The 25,347-nt window shown below is 41.1% G+C and overlaps 1 protein-coding gene across 1 annotated transcript in view; it reads left to right on the plus strand.

The window, feature by feature from the left end:
- Positions 1 to 16,310: 16,310 nt before the first annotated feature.
- The window catches only part of LOC149468264 (lecithin retinol acyltransferase-like), a 28,772-nt gene continuing 19,735 nt past the window's right edge, over positions 16,311 to 25,347 (plus strand). Inside the window, exon 1 of the mRNA XM_089670514.1 lies at positions 16,311 to 16,841. Coding sequence (XP_089526640.1) covers positions 16,311 to 16,841 — 531 coding nt within the window. The remainder of the gene's footprint in view (positions 16,842 to 25,347) is intronic.

Consider the following 25,347-nt stretch of genomic DNA (forward strand, 5'->3'; position numbering starts at 1 on the left):
CAGATTACGGGCCTGGCAGCAGCAGTGGGCGGGCGGTGGATGCAGCAGTATTCGGAAGCCAAACACAGGCCTCGGTTAAAAAGCGGAAGCCGTCAGCAGCGTGAGCAGACGACAGAGGCACATGGCGCAGGGTGGCGGTGGAGGCAGCAGTATTCGGAAGCCATACACAGGCCTAGGTTAAAAAGCGGAAGCCGTCAGCAGCGTGAGCAGACGACAGAGACACATGGCGCAGGGTGGCGGTGGATGCAGCAGTATTCGGAAGCCAAACACAGGCCTCGGTTAAAAAGCGGAAGCCGTCAGCAGCGTGAGCAGACGACAGAGGCACATGGCGCAGGGTGGCGGTGGAGGCAGCAGCAATGGAAGGCCATACAGCACCCTATCACAAAATGGAACCCACCAACAGTGTAAGGAGACCTGAAAGTGGCACATGGCGCAGGGTGGCGGTGGAGGCAGCAGTATTCGGAAGCCATACACAGGCCTAGGTTAAAAAGCGGAAGCCGTCAGCAGCGTGAGCAGACGACAGAGACACATGGCGCAGGGTGGCGGTGGAGGCAGCAGTATTCGGAAGCCATACACAGGCCTAGGTTAAAAAGCGGAAGCCGTCAGCAGCGTGAGCAGACGACAGAGACACATGGCGCAGGGTGGCGGTGGATGCAGCAGTATTCGGAAGCCAAACACAGGCCTCGGTTAAAAAGCGGAAGCCGTCAGCAGCGTGAGCAGACGACAGAGGCACATGGCGCAGGGTGGCGGTGGAGGCAGCAGCAATGGAAGGCCATACAGCACCCTATCACAAAATGGAACCCACCAACAGTGTAAGGAGACCTGAAAGTGGCACATGGCGCAGGGTGGCGGTGGAGGCAGCAGTATTCGGAAGCCATACACAGGCCTAGGTTAAAAAGCGGAAGCCGTCAGCAGCGTGAGCAGACGACAGAGACACATGGCGCAGGGTGGCGGTGGATGCAGCAGTATTCGGAAGCCAAACACAGGCCTCGGTTAAAAAGCGGAAGCCGTCAGCAGCGTGAGCAGATGACAGAGGCACATGGCGCAGGGTGGCGGTGGAGGCAGCAGTATTCGGAAGCCATACACAGGCCTAGGTTAAAAAGCGGAAGCCGTCAGCAGCGTGAGCAGACGACAGAGACACATGGCGCAGGGTGGCGGTGGATGCAGCAGTATTCGGAAGCCAAACACAGGCCTCGGTTAAAAAGCGGAAGCCGTCAGCAGCGTGAGCAGACGACAGAGGCACATGGCGCAGGGTGGCGGTGGAGGCAGCAGCAATGGAAGGCCATACAGCACCCTATCACAAAATGGAACCCACCAACAGTGTAAGGAGACCTGAAAGTGGCACATGGCGCAGGGTGGCGGTGGAGGCAGCAGTATTCGGAAGACATACACAGGACTAGGTTAAAAAGCGGAAGCCGTCAGCAGCGTGAGCAGACGACAGAGGCACATGGCGCAGGGTGGCGGTGGATGCAGCAGTATTCGGAAGCCAAACACAGGCCTCGGTTAAAAAGCGGAAGCCGTCAGCAGCGTGAGCAGACGACAGGCACATGGCGCAGGGTGGCGGTGGAGGCAGCAGCAATGGGAGGCCATACAGCACCCTATGACAAAATGGAACCCACCAGCAGTGTGAGGAGACCTGAAAGTGGCACATGGCAGAGTGTGGCGATGGAGACAGCAGCAATGGGAGGCCATACAGGGACCCATGACACACTCTGGACCTGGCAGCAGCATGAGGAGGCGGTACAGGGGCCCATGACAGATTACGGGCCTGGCAGCAGCATGAGGAGTCGGTACGGGGGCCATGGCAGATTACGGGCAGATTACGGGCGTGGGGAGACGACTAATAGTCGTCTCCCCACGCTGCTGCTGGGAGGACTTTTTAACATAGGCCTCTGTATGGCCTTCAATTTAAGCTGCTTACGCTTCGCCACTCTGCCATGGGCCCCTGTACCGCCTCCTCTTGCTGCTGCCAGGTCCAGAGTGTGTCATGGGTCCCTGTACGGCCTCCCATTGCTGCTGACTTCATCGCCAGACTCTGCCATGTGCCACTTTCAGGTCTCCTTACACTGTTGGTGGGTTCCATTTTGTGATAGGGTGCTGTATGGCCTTCCATTGCTGCTGCCTCCACCGCCACCCTGCGCCATGTGCCTCTGTCGTCTGCTCATGCTGCTGACGGCTTCCGCTTTTTAACCGAGGCCTGTGTTTGGCTTCCGAATACTGCTGCATCCACCGCCACCCTGCGCCATGTGTCTCTGTCGTCTGCTCACGCTGCTGACGGCTTCCGCTTTTTAACCTAGGCCTGTGTATGGCTTCAGAATAATGCTGCCTACACCGCTACCCTGCGCCATGTGCCTCTGTCGTCTGCTCACGCTGCTGCCAGGTCCATACTGATTCATGGCCCCCTGTACCGGCTCCTCATGAACGTGGTTCAGCGGGTTTGCATCACTTAACGGCAAATCGTTGACAAACGCTGGGACGTTCAGTGTTGTGCGCATTAAGCCAGACACCAAAGGGCAGCACAGACCTGTTATTACTCGCTCAAGCATGGCTGAACAAAACCAGTCTCTACCACAAATTGGACCCAGACCTGCCCAGGGTCTCGTAAGTAGATTGCACGGAGGAGTAGAGTTCGTTATTGGAATTAACTGTGAGGGACTTTTAAACCTAGGCCTGTGTATGGCCTTCAATTGAAGCTGCTTCTGCTCCGCCACTCTGCCATTGGACTCTTGATAGTCGTCGCTGTAGTCCCAACATGGGCCCCCTGGCCACGCTTGACTTTCTGGCCACATAGTCGACATACGGCTACGTTTACTTCCTCGGGCGCCTTGACGAAAAATTGCCACACCGCCGAGTAGGAAACTTTGCCCCCGCTACTCCTCACTGGCTGACTGCTACTTCCTCCGTGCACACCGGCACCACTACTGGCCGTGGTGGTAGGCTGCAGTGGAGCTGGTGCTCTACTCCGTGGCCGTTTGCCTCCACTGACACTGCTGCGACCCTGCTGCCTCCTGGGCAACCCACCGACTGTTTTGCTCGCTGGCAAGCTGGCACCCTCTTCTCCTGATGATGCGGAAGCAATAGCCTGATGACGACGAGGCTGCCAAGTGCGATCAGCCTCATCATCATCAATTAGGGTCTCCGCGTCACTACTAGCCCCCTCGGCTGCGTGTGGGTCAGGAGACAGACCTGTCTCTAGACCGGCTACCGAGCCACTCTCCTCGCCAGTACTTCTTCGCCTGGCTGCTGAAGAGGCGGATGTCTCCCCCCGTTCCTGACCGCCCTCTGTTAGCTCTTCCTCACTGTACAGTGGGGAAGAGCTAGCTCTTCCTCACTGTACAGTAACGATTCTGTGTCCCTGAGTAACGATTCTGTGTCCCTGAGTAACGATTCTGTGTCCCTCAGTAACAATTCTGTGTCCCTGAGTAACGATTCTGTGTCCCTGAGTAACGATTCTGTGTCCCTGAGTAACGATTCTGTGTCCCTGAGTAACGATTCTGTGTCCCTCAGTAACAATTCTGTGTCCCTGAGTAACAATTCTGTGTCCCTGAGTAACAATTCTGTGTCCCTCAGTAACGATTCTGTGTCCCTGAGTAACAATTCTGTGTCCCTGAGTAACAATTCTGTGTCCCTGAGTAACGATTCTGTGTCCCTGAGTAACGATTCTGTGTCCCTCAGTAACAATTCTGTGTCCCTGAGTAACAATTCTGTGTCCCTGAGTAACGATTCTGTGTCCCTGAGTAACGATTCTGTGTCCCTGAGTAACAATTCTGTGTCCCTGAGTAACGATTCTGTGTCCCTGAGTAACGATTCTGTGTCCCTGAGTAACAATTCTGTGTCTGTCCCTGAGTAACGATTCTGTGTCCCTGAGTAACAATTCTGTGTCCCTGAGTAACAATTCTGTGTCCCTGAGTAACGATTCTGTGGCCCTGAGTAACGATTCTGTGGCCCTGAGTAACGATTCTGTGGCCCTAAAGTCTCTGTGGCCCTAACTCTGTCCCTAATACAGACAGGTCTGTCTCTCTTGAATGACCGGAGGCTAATGGAGAATTCTAAGATGGCCGCGATTTATAGCTCCACCATTACACAGTGCTGGCTGGCTGGCTGCTGATTGGCTAATGCGATCACATGTCATGAATGAATGCATTATGGGTCAGCGCGCCTTGTCTGCGCGCCTTCCCAGAGATCCCCGCTCCGTCGCCACACATGTCGCCTCCATTTTTGGTAAAATTCGATTCGCGCATCCGAAGTTTGCTAATTTTCGGATTCGGCGCGAATCGAATTTTTCCTAATCTTCGAAACGAATTCCACTTCGTCATGTTCGATTCACTCATCTCTAGTCATGACACTATCATATTAGATCTCTTTCTGTCATGACACTGTCATATTGGATCTCTTTCTGTCATGACACTCTCATATTGGATCTTTTTCTGTCATGACACTGTCATGTTGGATCTCTTTCTGTCATGACACTGTCATATTGGATCTTTTTCTGTCATAACACTATCACATTGGATCTTTTTCTGTCATGACACTGTCATATTGGATCACTTTCTGTCATGATACTATCGTATTGCATCTTTTTCTGTCATGACACTGTCATATTGGATCACTTTTTGTCATGACACTATCATATTGGATTTCTTTCTGCCATGCTACTGTCATATTTGATCTCTATAGGAATAGGAGAATTCAGTGTGTAGTTTCATTTACCAATAAATACGGGGAAGTAAAGTAACAATTTCTGGTGGAGTTATCCACTAAATAATTTTAAACTAAGTGGGCTAGATGAATAATAAGATTTTATTTTTACAAATCAATTCACAGGTATTATTTTAAATTGCAGAATGAATGACAGTGGGAGCACTTTAAAATTTACTAAGAATTTCAAACTCGTAAACATGGCCTTTGGTAACATCACATAACAGTCAGTTGTCAGTACACATTTTGGCCAGTGGCTACTGCTGTTATTTTTTGCAGTTGTCAGGCTGAAATTAATATTGCAACAGCCAAAGGTAAACAATGAACTATGTCTTTCCACTTATCTTAATTTATATGATTGTATAATGAGTTGTAATTTAATTCTGCTATCTCCTTTCTTGATTACACTACATACTCTTAACCCTGAAATCAGCCATGCCTCTTGAACCTATGTTCTGAACAAAGTTAACACTTAACATGTTTCAAAGTATAGCTGATTTATATGATATTGTTTCCTTATTTGGCTCATAGGCATACTAAACTATAATGGAACGTATGCATTTTACGACACTGTACATGCTTGTGTTTGATGGGTTTTACTTTTTAGAATATTGGGTATAAAGACCTCCAAAAGCAGAATGGACTAAAGTAGGTCTTGCAAAAAGTGTGCTGTATATATTATTCCCTGATTGCATTCCTCCACCCCCCCCCCCACATGGTAAAATAGCTGACCCCTTTTTTTTTTTTGAGGGGGGGGGATATAGGATAATGAAGTGTCTCTGCTCCTGAAGCCTTCTTGAATGTCCACAACACATACTGTATCCCAGGAGGCTTGAGCTTCTACATGGCACTGGAGGAAGATGGACATGGCACAGGAGGAGAATAGACCTGGAATGTGTCAACAGGGAGAGGGCTACTTGAACCCAGGCAGTCCATCACATCACTTGGCAAAACTGAAACCAGTCCATGCGCTAAAACAGAGTGTTTACAGAGTGTTTTTAACTCTATTGAGAGTCTTCAAAGTTCCATTCCATTCCAAATGTCTGTGGTGACCTGCTCTGCTGAAAAATGCAGCATGTCTACATTTTTGTGCACTGTACATTACGAGCATTGTGGCGTGAACAGAGCACATGGAAAACATTTGTTTTCCATGTGCCCTTGCACTGACTGCTGTTGATCAGATGCAGAAAAATTCCAGTCACTGTCGAAATGTGAATGGGCCCAAATGGAAGGCGAGAACCCCTGTATTCACTGTATGCCAGTTTCATATTCTCCTCTCTTCTCTTCTCTGTTAAAAACATTTTCACAAGGACTGTATAAAGTCCCAGGCTGTAATAAACACCATTACAGACTCTATCTAAAACTACAAAAAAATGTTTTGGCTGGACATACATTATTTCTCCAAATATATATTACTGATATGTAATGCAGATAAAGGTGGTTTGGGGATTGTTATGAATGTGGATGCTAAAGGAACGAGACTCTAAGTCAATGTTCTGATTCTGATACATATAATAAACTTAAAGGTGATCCTACTAAGAAGTTTAAGAACATTTTGACTGAATTAATCATTCTTGGCATCTTTACTACCATGGAGGTGGAGGCTTTGATTCCACAGCATACCATTCTGCCTACATTTCACCACCTCCCTAAAGCACACAAGGCTTGGCTCCTTTTCATTGCCGGCATTGCTTCCCTCAACTAGAGGTTGGGCCAGTGGTTGGATCAACAGCTCCAACCTTTAGTCATTCAACTTCCAAGTTATTTAAAGGATACCAATCACCTTTTAACTCTCAGGGGCAATAAATGTTGAGAGGACAGTTTTGCATGGGTTACCTGCAATGTAGCCAGTCTGTACTCCTTCATATCCCACCAATTAGCAGTAAGGACTGCTTCCTTTTACTTGGAGCATTATACTAAATTCCCTGTAGAGTATTGTTTATATACTATGGAGGTAGTTGAGTACATTCATGCACTTACAATTAATTGTATTTCAGTTGTCATGTGGTAGGTGCTTGACATGAAAATGAATTTTAAAATGTCCCAGCACACACTGCTTCCCTTCTCTGTGTAAATTGGTTACAGTTAGATGATGGCAAATCTACCATTGAGTTTGCTCTGTATATATACAGTACACCCAGGGCAGCCAGTAACATTTGAACAATGGCTGGGCCAGACAGACCAAACAAGGGGAAGATTAATATATAGAAGAAATAAAAGTTATAAAATATAAATGAGAAAATAAAGATCAAATAGCAAATACTGTAAGTTATAGGCAAACTTTGTTTTAAAGGGAACTACTTGAAGTCCATGGCAATTTTTAATTTTTCACATTTTAAAAATCTACATTTTTTGCTATTTAAAAAAAATCCATGTCAGAAATATTAAAGTAGAACTCCAAATGTTTGTTACAGTCACTCTTACTACTAAAAAGTGCAGGTTTCAAAGGTGGTATTTCTTTGAGGATATTTGTTCTTACTTCCTTTGAGCAGAAAATGTGAGGACAACTCTTTAATTTGGTTACATAAAAGTATAAAAAGGTGTACCAAAGAATACAGACTGGTCCTCCACTCGACCAGCTATATGTTGTACCAAAAACAGTAGTGATCGTTGGAATGCAGTGTTCATGTATTTTGTGCAATAACTACATCAGTATTCAGTAGAGATATATTCTTCAACTGGTAGATGGCATTGTTTATAAGTTTGTAGCTGCATCTATGGTATACTGTCTGTCTGTTCTCTGTATAAAATTTCCTGTTTCCTGGTTGCAGTGAAGCAGAAAAGCACATGAGAACTGTGCACTGTCCGTTCTGTATGGCTATATACAGAGTTTCTAACCTTGATAAATTATGATTTTCTTGGTGATATGTAGCCATTCGTTTAGATATATTGCCACTTTGTGGCTGAAGGCACAAATATACAAATACACAGTGTAAAAATGTTGCATTGAAATATTTCCAGAATAAAAGCTGCATAGTAAAATTGTTTACAGACAATGATTGCAACAGATTATCATTGGACATCAAGACAACAGTATAACTGGTTGGGAATTCACAGATCATTATGTTTAATGAAGTAGATGAATCAGTGCCATGTTTAGTGCTCTGTGGGAATATTCCCTGCTGTGGGTGGGGGGAGGGGGTTACTAAAACCGGAGCACAAACAATTTGGTGCAGCTCCACATAAAAACCAATCAACTTTCAGATTTTATTGTCAAAGCTTAATTGAACATGCTGAAGTTAGAAGCTGATTGGCTACCATGCACAGCTGCACCAGATTGTGAGTGCTCCAGTATTAGTAAATCTCCCCCAAGGTATTGGTAAAGGGATGCATGCACGTGTCAGATGTCAAAATGTTCATGAGAGGGTGTCATCATCACTGATTAACCTAGCCCCTCCTGTATGTGTTGTGCAGGAATGCACCAGTGCTGTTTACTGGCACCTCCAAGCACTGGTTCTATACACAGGCGCTGCTAAGCATTCTATTGGTCACTTAGCAACACTGCACTTAGCGCAAGGAGCAAATACTGAAATTGGTTCAGGCATCAGCCAGAGCCTGCACAGAGCAGCAATGTATGGTAAAATAATGATGAATAAAAGCAGAAAAAAAAACTATATATATATATATATATATATATATATATAAACACACTAGCAGAGTGAAAATATGACACAAAATATAACACTGTAAATATACACAAATATTTAAATCAGTTAACATAAGTCCATCAACTGTAAAATGAAAATTGTGATGAAGTGCAAAGTCCTTATTGATCCACCGAAATCACCACGATAACAACATAACGATAATTGATTGAGTAAAGTACACGCAGATATCACCACGTGCTCCAGAGGAAAACCTCCCCCATTTCAGTAGCACTCACCAGATATCGTGACCCATCCAAACCTGATAGGCAATAGGACTTATGGTGAGTGTCAGTGTACAATAGATCATCAATCAACAAGCCCTTCATCAATTAGAGACCGATATGATGGTGGGACATCCTCCAAACTATTACACTCCGTAATCAGATATCGTGGCCCATCCAAATATGAAATAAATGAAAGCATGTCCCGCCATCATATCAGTCTCTGATGAAGGGCTTATAGATTGATGATCTGTACTACACTGACACTCATCATAAGCGTTATTGCCTATCAGGTTTGGATGGGCCACGATATCTGATTACAGAGTGTAATAGTTTGGAGGCTGTCCCACCATCACATCAGTCTCTAATTGATGAAGGGCTTGTTGACTGATGATCTGTACTACACTGATACAATAAGCGCTATTGCCTATCCCTCTTGTATTGAACTGTATTGTTGCTGTATTGTCTCCCGCTATATTGTAAAGCACTGAGCAAACTGTTTTTGCGCTGCTTTTATTCATCATTGTTTCATGAGGTGATTACTGCATTATTCACTATTAGGGCAGCTGCATGCTTACATATCCTATGCACTCATTTATTGACTTAGGTGAGTGATTTATTATGCATTTTTTCAGGTGTTAGATGTTTTTTGTCTTTTTTTTTATATATTTTCACATCTCATTTGCGTGGTGAGTGTATGGTTTTTATATTGATTTTGAATGTGGGGTAAATGGCTTCTCTTCTTTCTCTCTGTTCCTGGCACTCTACAAAGAGTGTGGGGTTGCAAGATACACAGACATTGTCCAGCTTGCTATCCATTAGTTCACAGTAGGGTGTGTTGTACTATGTACAGATCAACTGCAGTAATGTGCAGGCTTGTAAGGAAGGTATGCAATATTGTACACAAAGGTATCACTGTGCATGACCGGCACTAAGGCATAATATGTGTAGGGTGTATAGTACTGCACACAGAAGCAGTCCAATATTTTGCGGGATTTACTGGAAGGATGAAAAGGTATAAAATCTAAAAACAGTTACAGGAGACCTCAGAACAATAATGCTGCATTGATGCTAGTGATAGACTCCAATAAATACATATATATATATATATATATATATATATATATTTATATACATACACACACTATATTGCCAAAAGTATTGAGATACCTGCCTTTACACACACACATGAACTTTAATGGGATCCCAGTCTCAATCTGTAGGGTTCAATATTGAGTTGGCCCACCCTTTGCAGCTGTAACAGCTTCAACTCCTCTGGGAAGGCTGTCCACAAGGTTTAGGAGTGTGTCTATGGGAATGTTTGACCATTCTTCCAGAAGCCCATTTGTGAGGTCAGGCACTGATGTCAGACAAGAAGGCCTGGCTCACAGTCTCTGCTCTAATTCATCCCAAAGGTGTTCTATTGGGTTGAGGTCAGGACAGCTAGGACAGTCAAGTTCCTCCACCCCAAACTCGCTCATCTATGTCTTTCTGAACCTTGCTTGATGCATTGGTGCGCAGTCATGTTGGAACAGGAATGGGACATCCCCAAACTGTTCCCACAAAGTTGGGAGCATGAAATTGTCCAAAATGACTTGGTATGCTGATGCCGTAAGAGTTCCCTTTACTGGAACAAAGGGCCAAGCCCAACCCCTGAAAAATAACCCCACACCATAATCCAACCTCCACCAAACTTTACTCTTTGCACAATGCAGTCAGGCAAGTACTGTTCTTCTGGCAACTGCCAAACCCAGACACCTCCATTGGATTGCCAGACAGAGAAGCATGAATTGTCACTCCAGAGAACACATCTCCACTGCTCTAGAGTCCAGTGGCGGTGTGCTTTACACCACTACATCTAACACTTTGCATTGCACTTGGTGATGCAAAGCTTGGATGCAGCTGCTCGGCCATGGAAACCCATTCCATGAAGCTCTCTACGCACCGTTGTTGTGCTAATCTGAAGGCCACATGCAGTTTGGAGGTCTTTAGCTATTTACTCTCCAGAAAGTTGGCTACTTTGTGCACTGTGCGCTTCAGCATGCGCTGACCCTCCTCTGTCATTTTACATGGCCTACCTAGTTAATGTTGTTCCCAGTTGCTTCCACTTTGTTATAATACCACTAACAGTTGACAGTGGAATATTTAGTAGCAAGACATTTCATGGATGGACTTGTTGCACAGGTGGCAACCTAACATGGTACCACGCTTGAATTCCATGAGCTCCTGAGAGGGACCCATTCTTTCACAAATGTTTGTAGAAGCAGTCTGCATATCTAGGTGTTTTACACCTGTGGCCATGGAGGTGATTGGAACACTTGAATCCAATGATTTGGAGGAGTGTCCCAATACTTTTGGCAATATAGTATGTGTGTGGGGTTGTGTGTGTATGTATATATGTATATGTATGTATATATATATATATATATATATATATATATATATATACATACACACTCACAGGCTACTTTATAACAGGATACCTGTTCAATTGCTTGGTAACACAAATTGCTAATCAGCCAATCACGTGGCAGCAACTCATTGCATCTAGACATGTAAGTGTGGTGAAGACAACTTGCTAAAGTACAAACTGAGCATCAGAATGGGGAAGAAAGGGGATTTAAGTGACTTTGACCATGGTATGGTTGTTGGTGTCAGACAGGCTGCTCTGAGTATTTCAAAAACTGCTGATCTACTGGAATTTTCATGCATAACCATCTCTAGGGATTACAGAGAATGGTCAGAAAAACAGAAAATATCCAGCAGTTGTGTGGACGAAAATGCCTTGTTGATGTCAGAGGTCAAACGACAATGGGCAGACTGGTCGCTGCGACATTCAGATGGTAGGGTTAGAATTTGGTGTAAACAACATGAAAGCGTGGATCCATCCTGCTTTGTATCAACAGTTCAGGCTGGTGGTGGTGGTGTGATGGTGTAGGGAATATTTTCTTGGCACTAGCAAGGTGTACCTAATAAAGTGGACGTTGATTGATTTTATATATATATATATATATATATATATATATATATATATACCTCTGCCTCTGATTATATATATACCTCTGCCTCCCAGACTCTAAAGACATGCTGGTAGGTTAAATGGATCCTGTCTAAATTGGCCCTAATATGTGTATGTATGAATGTATCTTAGACAACTTAGATTGTACACCCCTTGAGGGTTAGGGATTGATGTGAATGTATAATATATATGTAAAGCGCTGCATAAAGCACTATACCAGTACCTGTATTAAATGAATAAATATTTGTATATATCTATATACACCACCACAACAGTTTGTTTACTTTTTTAAAAGCGGGTTGTAAGCTACATTATAGAAGCTTCTATGGTGTCTTTTCATGTGCTTTCCCCTCTTCTGAGCCCCACACCCCCTAGCCCCCCTACTGCAAAGTGCCATGGGTCACCTAGATCTTCTGGAAGCTTGGAACTGGGATGGTGGGTGGGAAGACAGATGTTCCTCAATCTCTCCTGTGAACTCTAAACCCAGAAACTTTCAGCCCTGAGTACATCTGGGTACGAAGCTGTCACTTCCCAGCTAGGAAAGCTGGGTGAAGCAGTAGACAGAAGATTCAGTGTCATCGATTAGTTTTGCCTAAGCGCAGGGAAGACATTAGGGATCCAAAAGACGTACCTGTCACACAAAAAGTTTTATACCATTGGGGCTTATCAGCCCCCTTGTGATAGCAATACAGTTTAGTGAAAAAATTTTTTTTAAAAGTGCAAAAGAAGAAAAAATGTATTATAAAATAAATAAACACAATGTTCAAGCCCCCCTTCCCCTTGTATACACACATATGCATACACAATGATTGAGCAACTCACATTGAAAATGAGAATATTATTTCTCCGGCTATTATTCCTGGTTAACTCTAAGTTGGTGACTTATGAGGGCTTTTAAAGTGTTGTCCATGGGCAATATTGGGTATCATTTGTCGCTGTGTCGCAGGTGCACACAGTTTTGAGTCATAACATGTTTGGTATCTATTGACTCGTTTTTTTAATAGCCTATTTCCAGACTTCTTTCTCTTTAAATTATTTGTTTGGGAAAGTTCATTAGGAAATGCAGTACATTCGGTTTATACAATGCTTACAGCGGACACAAACCTGAAGTTAAGCCTTAATATTTTAAAAACAATTTTGCAGATTTTGTTTGCATGCAATGATATTATGTGAGTGTATATTTCTAAAAACAGAGATTTGATAAACAGTTGTGCTAAAGTCATGCAGCATTAAAATTTTAACGTCTATATTTTTTTTCTATGGGTTCTCTGCTTTCAGAAAGTATATAACGTTTTCATTATTTTGCAATGCATTTTAGCATGTATGCAAAGAATTAAAAAAAAAGTGGTCCTGTCAGTGAGTATCTAAGCTTATATATAAATGCTTTAAACAAATGCACAGCACATCCCTCCAAAAGGTCATATAAAGCTTTTCAGAAGTTTATTTGACTTTAATGTTTTTCTCTCCAATTAGCTGGGTTATCAGAGAAGATTGAGCAGTTTTCCTCTTGTAGTTTTAAATAACAAGTCATTTATAGAAGAAACATCAGAATGAAGGTTTCAGGCCCAGTTGTCATTAGGAATCAGCAGGTGACTCAGTTATGTAGACAGCTGGCCCATGAAATGATTGATAGATGAGTAAAAGAGGTATGGCATGCTACCCAAAAAGGCATTTTTTTGTTATGAAACAATTGGAGCCAAATTTACTTTACAAATAAACTGTCGCTCGATGCGTGCCTTGAAGCCTCGTTATCTTTTCTTTACATTGCTCCTGGAAAGATATTGGTAGTATAACCATTGTAGACTTTTCAGCTGCTATATTTAATCATATAGTGGAACTCAGTATTGTTCAAGTGCTGCTTGGCAGCTGTAAGGATACATTTTATCATATTAAAGCCTTTTTAAGATGCAGATGTGTTGCTTAAATAGAGTAAATCCATGCTCAGTTTAGCCACTTTCCCCCCTTCCTGACCAGGCCACCTTTTGCGTTACGGCACTGCATTACTTTAACTGACAATTGTGCGGTCATGCAACACTGAACCAAAATTAAATTTATGTCCTTTTTTTGCCACAAATTGATCTTTTTTCTGTGGTATTTGATTGCCTGTGCATTTGTTATTTTTTTGGCGCTATAAAAAAAAGACCGACAATTTTGAGGAAAAAAAACAATATTTGTGACTTTTTGCTATTAAACATGTCCTGGAAAAAAATATAAAAAATCTAATTTTGTCATAAATTTAGACCACAATGTATTCTGCTACATGTGTTTGCTAAAAAAAATCCCAATACGTGTAAATGAATTGGTTTACGTGAAACTTATAGCATTTACAAATGGCTGTATATACAGTATACTGGTATTTTTTTCAATTTTATTTTTACTAGTAATGGCGGCGATCAGCAAATTATAGCGGGACGGTGGCGGGCATTCTGACAATGGGGGGAACTGACTTGGTGTCACTGACATCCCCAGTGACACCAATACAGTAGTCAGTGCTAATAAAAAGCACTGAAACTGTACTAATGGCTCTGGGCAGGAAGGGGTTAACATCTGGGGTGATAAAAGGGTTAACTGTGTGCTGTTTTACTTGGGGCTGTGTGTTAGTGCTTCACTGTAATCACACTGCTTTGCACGGTTGTGCTGTGCAGAGCCATGCAAAGCAGTGTGCATGAGCTGACAGGGAGGAGAACGGTTTTGTTTACAAACAGTTCTCCCCCCCCCCTCACCGTCGGAGATGCTTGGCAATCACTGGGAACCGGTGAGCGATCACCAGCCGGGACCTGCGCACCCCCTACCTGGAATTTCAATATCACGTATATATACGTGGTGTTGCGCACCCGTGGTGCCCTGTAGCAGTATACAGTAGGCTTTACCCAAAAGGGGAAGTTCTGTTTGTTTGTATCCTCCACGACCACATTTGGCACTTTTTTTTTGGGGGGGGGGGGGAGGGCGGGTTCCTGGTTGTGACAGGTACTCGCTTCCACTTCCAATCAGATGCGCTGTGGCTATCTGAGCCATATGTTCGTCCCCACTCCTTCCCCCCAGCCTTCTAGGACACTTCACAGGTCCCGGAAGACTGCAAAACCATTCACAAAGCGCAGCTTGCTTCACGCATGCGCAATAGGAAACAAGACTTCACTGCCAGGTTCCCTTACTGTAGATGCCTGCCCTTGAACCTAAAGGCAACTGAAGAATCAGCATGGGCGAGGGCATCGCTGGATCCTTGGACAGGTAAGTGTCCCTAAATTAAAAATCAGCAGCTACAGGATTTGTAGGTGCTGACTTTTAATTTTTTGGGGTGAGCCTGGAGCTCAGCTTTAATTGAAAAATTACATGGCAACACCGAAAGGGTAAAGCCAGTACGTCCATCTCCTAAACATTAAACAAGCCAGGAGATAACTGAACTGACCCATGTCCATAGAATTCTGCTTTCAGCTTACTTTTGAAAGTTTTTAACAGCACTCCATGTAATTACTATATGAGTAAATGCTAGGTTGTCATTGATGATTCAAGCCAATTCCTTTTCTGTCTTTCCGGTTTTTCTGATATTTCTGGGCAACAGTACTACATGATGGCTTTCCTTGTGTCATTTAGATTTACCAATATGTGAAAACACAGTTGTTAGAAAACATGTCCTTTGTATCAACAAATGTTTTTAAATTGCACTGCAGACATTTACATTATATCTGAATTTATTTTACTTAAAGGCTACAAAAGCAGAGATCCAAAGGAGCACAGGGTTAAATACGTGGGTTACCAACCAAGTAGTATCATATCTCAGATCTTCTGTGTGATAGCTCTATCATAATGCAATGACACCTGACACGATTATTATTGTATCATCCAAAGTACAACCAGTGCAATGCAAAACATTTTATTTTCTAACTACATCAATGCAAACGGAGAGAAAGAAAGTGGTAAACAGTCATCCCTGGGGTAATATTTTGTCATTTATTTAATAGACTGATTTGTATTTTCTAAAATAATAGTATATGCCTGCTCAAAAGGATCTTAACAGACTTTAGTCCAGTATGGAATCTGTTTCAGTGTTTTCATGAATGTGCTGTTTCATTTCAAAATCTCGGTTTGCATTAAAACATTTTTTTTTACTTGACTAATAAATTAAATTTTATGTTGGCCAACATTTTAAAGAGGTATGATCTTTTTGCTCTTAACTATTTTTTTGGTAATTATTTAATATTGGTATGAAGTGAAAATGAGAACTAACGATGTAATTATGCCATAGCAGTAAAATCTACACTGTCATCTTTATCTACACTCTGAATCTGAAATGGGTATGCTTATGTTTATTATGTGTTTTTATACAGAACAAAATGAATGCTACTTTTGTTGTTTCTTGCTACAGGCCAGCTACTGTTTACTCTTACTTTGGAAAGATGCAAGTTGGGCTTTGGAATTTACCTACTGGTTTAGCAGCATTTCAGGATGACTAATAAATATAGGATGTATACTGTTTCTTTGACCTGTTACATTATTGTTTGAAGAGTTAATGATATGCTAATAGTGTTTGCACAGGTACAATTTTCTTCCTTTTTAAGTGTACAGAGTGAGTGTCAAACTTGTCTTGAGAGCTGCCTACAATTTAAACCAATCCTTCTTAGCAAATTAAAGCACAGGTCCCAACCCACATACCAAGATGAAATACAGGATTTGCTAAGAATGTGAGTTCATTAAAACCACAAGTAACCCAGCAAAGACCTACTGAAGATGAAAAATCCAATGTTGTCTGTTTTGTCATTTCTTTTAGACAAGATATTTATTTTTATAAAGCTAAAATCCAATTGTACCTCAGTAACTGATAGAAATGGCAACAAATATGAGACTTCCTTGTTCGCGAGGGGTGACCTTCTGGAAGTTCCGAGAACGCTTTTTGTTCATTTTGGAATCTATCTTGGAGACAACCGAGTTGCACATTTGATACCTGATATTCTTCCAGTAATATCGCACAACAAAGCTTCTGTCAAGAAGGTGGTAACCAACAAGAGGCTGATTGCAGGGGTGCTAGCTAAAGTGGCAAGTGTCAGAGTGGACATCGTACAGGACTTTGCCTATGGTGGAGATATTATTATTAATCACATGGATCAGAGCATCAGCAACAAACCTCTTTCTGGTGAAGAAGTGGCCCAAAGGGCTGAGAAACTGGTGGGGACCACATCCTACAGCCTGCTGTGGAACAACTGTGAGCACTTTGTAACCTACTGTAGATATGGCATCCCAGTGAGCTTGCAGACAGATAAGGTAAATAGTTAAAAAAAAAAACAATTCAGAGACCAAAAAAATAAATGCATGCAGATGTACCACCTGTTGTGTGTGTGTGTGTGTGTGTGTGTGTGTGTCCATGCAAGCAGAGGCTAATATACATGTAATTGCTGAGCATGGGGGGGTCACAATCTTTAAAACCTTATAGCAAGGTATAGTCTTGAAATACATCATTTCCATTTTATTTTATTGTACGTTAGCCCTTTTATTTATCTGTGGTTTGCTTTTGTATTGGTCAGTGTTTTCACCAAAATAATCTTCACTGCACTTTTACAATTTAGCTTCCTCTACACTTTCATTTTCCCATACTCTTTCCCATTCAGTTTACTTTTTACATTATTAAAATGGCTGATTTATTAATAAAAGAAAAGCTTCAATGATAAAACCCATAGTATAATAAACAAATTAGACATGATAAAAATGAAATCCTGTTGTCACTGCTTTTTTTTTTATAAAAATGCTTATCACTAGTTCAAAGCTATAACATTAACATTCAGAATTCACAATTTGCTCTTTATCCTAACTTACTAAACACCACAAAAAGTAATAAAAATTTGGTGTGAATATTAGTAAAATTAGGTATACTGTATCTGTTCAAGTGTCTACTTGTCCTAAATCTGTATATGTCTACTTTAATTTGGTTTTCCTTTTAAAAATATACTTACAGTTACTGGATGCAACTATGAATTTTAAAATACCTAGAAATATGAACTTGCAAGTGACCTGTGGATCCAGGCAGTCAATGCATTAAAAAAATCTAATTTTAGGGAATTTTACAAGTATTTTAAATTTGTTTGGCAGCTATAGGATGGGTATAGATGGGCTTTCATTGACTGCCCACACTATGTCTGTATCTAGGTATGGCTGGACAAAGATTGTACATTCAGATTTTAACAGATATAGCCAGCTTTACTGCTAGTTCCTAACTTCTGTGAATCATTTCTACCCTATTGCTATCCATAAAAGCACTTTTCTAACATCATGTCCCACTAATAAATCTGGAATTCAGAATAGAAATCAGCAATACAGAATAAAAGTATTTTATTAAAAAAAACTGTTACAAAAGTCTAAGGAGCATCATCTGATATGCGAGTACTGATTAGTATGTTCTGGCAATCCCTGCCAGAGCACACTAATCAGCACTCACAGATCAGATGATGCTCCTTAGCCTTTTTTTGACAGGGAAGGGGGTGTCCCCTCTCAAAACACAAAGGCAAAACTGAATGTGTGTACCAGGCTCAACACATTTTACCAACAACTATATTCTATTGGCAAACGTTTGTAGACACCTGTTGGATTCCAAAATCATGTAATTAATATGGATATGCCCCCTTTTGTGCTTAAAAGCCCCACTCTTCTTGGAAGGTTTTCCACAAGATTTAGAAGTATCTGTTAGAATTTGTGCCCATTTAGCCCATTGTGCCCATTTAGCCAAAAGAGCATTTGTGAGGTCAAATTCTCATGTTGAATAAGGAGATCCCGTTCACATTTCACATTCCAATATGTCCCAAAGGTTTTCAGTAGCGCTCAGGTCAGGGCTCTGGACAAGCTGCCCAAGTTCCTTTACACCAAATGTGTTAAAGGATAAGTTCAACTTTTGCTAACAAATAATAATTGCACATTTTTGTTGCAGGAGCCTGTAAACCATTGCATCAGTGATCAGCAGATAGCTGGTGCCATGCACGTCTACTGCAGACCTGTCAGAATATCTGCTTGCCCATACAGGATGTATGGGCAAGCACATATACTGACAGGAAAACTACAAGCCGACAGCCACTAAGGCTGTTGGGACTTGTAGTTTCTCATTTACAGACTACTGTGAATAAGTGGTGCAGTCAGACAAGCTAGCAGTCAAAGCAGGGGAAAGGGGTGGGGGCGGGCTATTTATGAAATTTTACTTGTTACACCCTAAATATGGGTGTAACATGTAACATGTTATAAAAGGTGAGCTTGTGACTTTATGGATCTGGTTTTGTGTACAGAGGGAAAAGTCCTGCTGAAACAGACAAGACCCGTTCCCAAACTGTTGCCACTAGACTGGAAGTGCACAGTTGTCTTTCTATGCTCTAACATTAACGGTACCCTTCCTAGAAACTCTGCTACTAAAAAATATAGAAGTGGTGGCCACAATCTTTGGCTATGTAGTGTATGTGATGTAAGGATTTACCTAATCAATGCATTCAAATCATATCCAATCAGAGAAACCTTCACACTGCATAATAGTGGGTAGATTTTGTCTACATGATAGATCTAATTCCAAGCCATATACCATGCAAACCAATTGTACAATTTCTGTACAATCTCCTGTAGGTTTGCCAAAAGTTTGTAATAATAGGACCAGGGGCGGACTGACAACTCGTGGGGCCCCAGGCAATAGGGGATCATTGGGCCCCTGTGTCCTTGCCCAAACTCGAAAAAGCCTATGAAAAAGGTACTAGGGGCATCTCATGGGGCCCCCTACTGACCCCGGGCCCTCGGGCAGTGCCCGAGTTTCCAAATGGTCAGTCCGCCCCTGAATAGGACAAACCTAATCAATTCAATTAATATCAAATCAGGCAGACCCTTGTACTACATAGCTATTGGTATTTAAAGCAGAACATATGATCAGATTACATAGTGTATGAGCAGCCTTACTATGTACAGATAGTTTTAGATCTACTATTCCAGGCAGAGCTTTTTGGGATAAACATTGGTCTATTGTCTGAAAAAAAAAATTTAAAAAGGGGAAAAAATCAATGGATTGGCTTTGATTACATTTTAAAACTGATTATAATAAAAATAACACAAAGGAGCTAAACATAGCTTTAAATATTTTATGACTGTTGGCCATGAACACATAAATATTGTGCACGTGATCTACTATTAGATACAATCATTTTAATTACTTGGATGTCCCAAACTATTATTGAAATCATCACACCAATGGCATGTGCCTTCATCAGTCTTATCTCCTTCAATGAGAATCATTTTTGAAAAAAGAGTAAACAATTTAAAAGTGGTCATTTTAAAATAAATTGATTTCTCCATAATTGGCTTGAATTTTTTAACTCATTTGATCACTTTCATCTAGAATTTAGACTTCATGCACACAGGGCATTTTTGCAGTCACTTTTATGGGTGTCAAGCTTTTTTTTTTTTACTGCTTCCAATCCCAGAACCTAATATGGTGCTCTACAAACTGCTTTATTTGGAGATATGAAAATAGCTCTGCCATTGGTAGTTGGAGAGAGAAGAAAGACCTGACCGTAATATTAATGATGAGCTTAGTGATCTGGGTCATGCCTACCATAACCAATCAATGTCTGAAAACTAGAGACGGATTGGAAAGCTGAAGGGAACACCAGGCTGCTGAGAAAGGATATGAGCAGTTTACCCAATGATTGTAGACCTCCTGGAATATTTATGGGCTTTGCATACCTTGAATGTATATGTTTTTATATCCTTCAAAATATGTAACAGCAAACAAATTTTAAAAAAAATCTTCCAAGCAAACTTTACAAATTCCCACTACAAATAAAAATAGCTAAACCCTTTTTCTACTGCTCCTTGCACATAATGTTTTTTTGTTAGATATCCCTCTGCTTACTTGACAATCACGTTCACAACTTTCGACGTGTATGCCACCAGTAGTACCAGACTGGGTAATGGCTGTACTGACTGTGGTCCAGAGAACTACAAGAGGTAGAACTATAATATGCCTGTGTGCTCACTTCTGGGTTGTGTGAGGCTAAGGGGTTTATTTACTAAAGCTAGAGAGTGCAAAACCAGGTTCACGTCTGCATACAAACCAATCAGCTTTTAACCTCAGCTTGTTCAATTAGGCTTTGGCAATAAAACTTGGAAGCTGATTGGTTTCTATTCAGAAGCGAGTCTGATTTCCATTCTCCAGCTTTAATAAATAAAGCCCTAAGTGTCATTCAACTATGAAGTTTAGTGGCAGCTATTAGATTCAGCAAACTTTAAGAAGGTTACGTGAATAAAAAATGGAACATGGAGCTGAGCTTTAAAATGTGCATTCACTGTTCATAAACTTTGGTTTCCTTTTGATATTTTTTATATGGACAGTATTTTGTATGTGCACATCAAATAAACACCTTATTTTCTCTATACGCCAGAGTGTGCTGCACTGAATGTGTTCATGGAGGAACAAAGGATCCTTGCTGTAGTTGGCTATCCAGGATAACTAATTGTATGTCCTATTGGTGGATGCATAATGAAAAAGAAACGTAAACATTAAACAATTTCCCTAAACACTTCATGGCTGGATATTTATCCTTACACAATTTAAATGTAAAAGCCTTCACGCTGTGAGGTTGGCTTACTAAAGTGAATGGAATTGAAGTAATCCTATGTTTGTTTCATCCAATCATATGCAGAAGTTGTTTTTTAGATTCCTCTGCATGTGATTTGATGTGGGAAGAGGACACGGGGTCACTTCACTTTAAATCCCCTGCAGGCAATGCGGAAGATACACTGTCATAGGGTGGATATACAGTATATGGTCTGATATTTGCAGACACTACACTCAGCTGGAGTAATGTAACGACTATGTAATGCTACATTGTAATAATGGGCAATTCTGATGTTCATCATTATTTTACAAAGAAGTTACATTGTTTGGGTAATGGTTCTTCACATTTCTCTCTAAAAGAAAAAAAAAACAAGTGATCTTTCACCATGTATACACTGCAATAATAAGTTTGCCAAATTGCAGGCAAATGTTGCAGGAGGATGCAGTATTGTGCACAAGGACATGGTTCACTCACTGGTGTTTTCGGTGACAAATCTACCCATGTTGCAGCCCCAGGAATGATATGCTTGTTCTAGGTCTGTGACTCACAAGGGAAGGGAAAGGATGACACCCATGGATCTTATACCTTTAGTCCTCATGCGCACTAGATGTTTTTACAGCTTTTGGCTTTTTGAATTTTTTTCTACAGCCATTAGACTCCCCAGCATGTTATCCTATGTGACCATGCACACATAGGCTGTAATCAGCGTTTTTCGGCAGGGGCTTTTTTTGGCTGAAAAAAACCCCCAGAACTAGTGGGTTTCTAGAAGAGTTTTTTAGCTGTAAAAATGCTCTAACGCTAAAAAACGCAGAAAAACGCGGCAAACCAGTGTTTTTGGACGTGGCTAAACTCTAATGCAAAAACACTGAAAAACTTGCATTTTTAACGTGACTTTACACAGCTATCGCTAGCAGCGTTATTAAAGTGCCCAGTGTGCATAGAGCCTTACAGGCAAGTCAATGGGGGCAGCAACCATACATCTATTATGTTCTATTTAATCAAAATAAATTGCCTTTAGATGTTCTAACCTGCACAACTAAGGCCCCAACCGTTGGTGCTCATGTCCTGCTTCATACAGTATTAGTTCCTCTCCATATTTGATCAACCCATCTCTCAGTTACACAACAGTTATTCAGACTGTGCTGAGCTCTGCTACAAAGCTTAGCTACAAAAAACGTATTCAAAGTCTGTCACCATTCCTCATGAAATAAATTATTTGCTGAAATCTGGGCAGATATAAAAGACATAGTAAAGAAAAATCAATATAGCATCATTAAAAATGTTTTATTTAAAGCAAGCAGTGTAAGTTCCTAAATTTGGCCTGATATCAACCTACGCCCCTGTATAATAGAGCTGAAGTTGTAGAGGCATTAGCAACAAAACGAGCGAGTCATTTCATGTGCTGGTAAGAAGCATGCTGATAGTCAGAGAGCTTGCGCTCTGAAAGATCTTACCTTCTTCATGACTAGGCCATTTTTTCTATTTAGCACTACATTACTTTAACTGATGATTGTGAGGTCATGCAACACTGTACCCAAACAAAATTTATATAGTTTTTTTCACACACATAGAGCTTTCTTTTGGTGGCATTTGAACACCACTGTTTTTTATTTTATTTTTTGTAATATATGCAAAAAAAGACCAAAAGTTTTGAAAAAAAGCAATATTTTTTACTTTCTGCTATTAAACATATCCAATAAAAAAAATCACATTTCTTCATACATTTTTGCCAAAATGTATTCTGTCACACGTCCTTGATCAAAAAAAATCCCAATAAGTATATATTTATTGGTTTGCGCAAAAGTTATAGGACCTACAAACTATAGGATATATACAGGAATTTTTTTTTCATACTACTAATGGAGGTGATCAGTGACTTATAATGGGACTGTGATAGTGCGGTGGACAATCTTACATTACCTGATGCTGGGTGGAACTGACTAACTGCCACTGACATCTCCAGTTGCGTTAATACAGTGTTAATATTATACACTGTCACTATACTAATGACACTGGGTAGGAAGGGGTTAACATTTAGCATGATCAAGGTGTTAAATGTGTGCCTATGTGTAATGTGTACAAAGTGTGTTGCTTTTACTAATGGACCTCCAAGTTTTTTCATCCCTGCCTTGCAGAGATGAGAAAAAGAGAGATGGTTCTCTCTGTACAGAGCTCTGTGTTGATTGTCAGCAGGTCTCAGCCGTGAATCATTAGCCAGGACTTGCTGACAGGCTCCCACTGTGTACAATCACAGCAGGTGCCGGCGGGGAGGTGAGCACATGCACACCCGAAACCCAGAAGTAGGCAGCAACATAGGGGAACGTTGCTTTGCCTACAGCAGTTGCCCGTCCGCAGTACATTGCTGCTGCTATCTTTATTGAAGCAATAAAATATCACAAGTAAAAAAGGTGACACATTTCGTACTAAATTCTGCATTTACTGAATCCTCATGCAATTAAGATACCAAGAAGTGCAGCAATATTCCAGATTTGTGCATGTTAATAAAATAGTATCAGCCATTTCTATGGCCATGGAAAACACTAAATGAGGCATACCTACCCCCAACCCTTTTTTCACAAGATATCAGGTTCAGAGTATATTGGACTCTACTGAATGACAAAATTACAGCCAAATTGGCTAAATTCAAAGTGTTTGGTGGGGTGGACAATTTCCTTTCCCTCAAACTTTGATCATTTTTTCCTCAACCTCTGATAAATGTCCATTAAATCAGTTTAGTTGTACCATGACCTCCAGCCGTCACCCCATCCTTCTCAAACTTTCCCTTTTTCTGCATCCAGAATCCATCTTTCTTCCATTTTCACCTCTTCCTCAGTACAATTTCCCTAACAATATCAGGAACAAGCACTCACAGCACTACGTCTATACGGACGTGCTATAGATTCAGTCCCACAACCACTAACACAACTATTTTTCTCAGGAGGGTCCTTTTAATATTAGTAATAATTTGTGGATGAAATGGATGTCTGTATGTAAAAAGCCTAGACCAAATGTTAACACTGTTGTGCTCCTATACTCTGTATGGGGGAGGTTCCTCCTTATTTCTATTGTTACTCTTTTAAAACCTAATAAAATAATTGAAGAGAAAATAAACTTCTCATTTTTCATATAGCAATACTCTTTGCTGTTAGTTATGTTTCATTTATGTTAAGGCAAAGTTTTTTTCATTTTTTTAATTTTGGATACAGTAGGGAAGGGGTAAAACTCATGTGAATTATTCTTTTTATAATTCTTTATTTAACATGTTAGGTATAAGCCAGGGATACGGAAAAACGGGGATGAGGTTACACAAGCTTAAGTAACACCATTGAGGCAGTATAAAATTAGTCAGGCGATAGAGCACAAATAGGAATTTTAAGAAAGTACCAACAATCCCTGGATATGCCTCTTAATTAAATTAAGCAAGATATGGGGTAAGTTAATTTTTGGCTGTCTGTGTCTTATTGGGGACATTTCCATTTAAATCCTTTCCCAGCAACCTAATAGGAAGTGAAATGAAAGCTATACAAAGTGAGGGTGAACATTCTCTCTTTTCACCTCCTGTTTTGGTGACAATTCTAAGATTGTGGCTTTCCTATAATTTTCTGTCTCAGCAGCAATGGTCACCTAGGCAAATAGGACATATGTACTTTAATTGTGCATAATTTATGTTTGGTTGTTTTAAACAGGATATAGACAGGAATAAAAACATTACAGGGGCTCAACTTTTTCCTTACTCTATATGAAACATACACTTAAATTATGCTTTGATATATACTGTATATTGTAACATAATGCTACTGTAAAGGACAATACATTTTAAGTTTAGGGAATTATCCACAAGCACTGGCATAACCTGAACTGGAACATGATTTTAATGACTAAGTTCTAATTAATCCTATTGCATAATAAGTGTACAAGGGCGGGCCTGCATGTTTATATGATGTAGAGACACACCTGAGCTTTAATCTTTACACTTTGACACATGAGCTTGAAGTGATAAATGAATGGTTGTACAGTATTCCTGCAACTGAGTTCTCCTTTTTTGTGCTGATTCAGTTCATCTACTAAATTAGAATATCAGCAGTACCGCTCCCAGTATCCTTTGCCTCCTGTGCTCCTTATTCTTTCCACCAGGCTTGTATCAGCAATATAAATTGTCTTTCCTAAGGATCTGCTTGTATTAGATGCCTGGT

This window comes from Staurois parvus, unplaced genomic scaffold (genome assembly GCF_062004578.1).
Source record: "Staurois parvus isolate SC_StPar_1 unplaced genomic scaffold, SC_StPar_1.0 ptg000090l, whole genome shotgun sequence".
NCBI classification, from domain to species: domain Eukaryota; kingdom Metazoa; phylum Chordata; class Amphibia; order Anura; family Ranidae; genus Staurois; species Staurois parvus.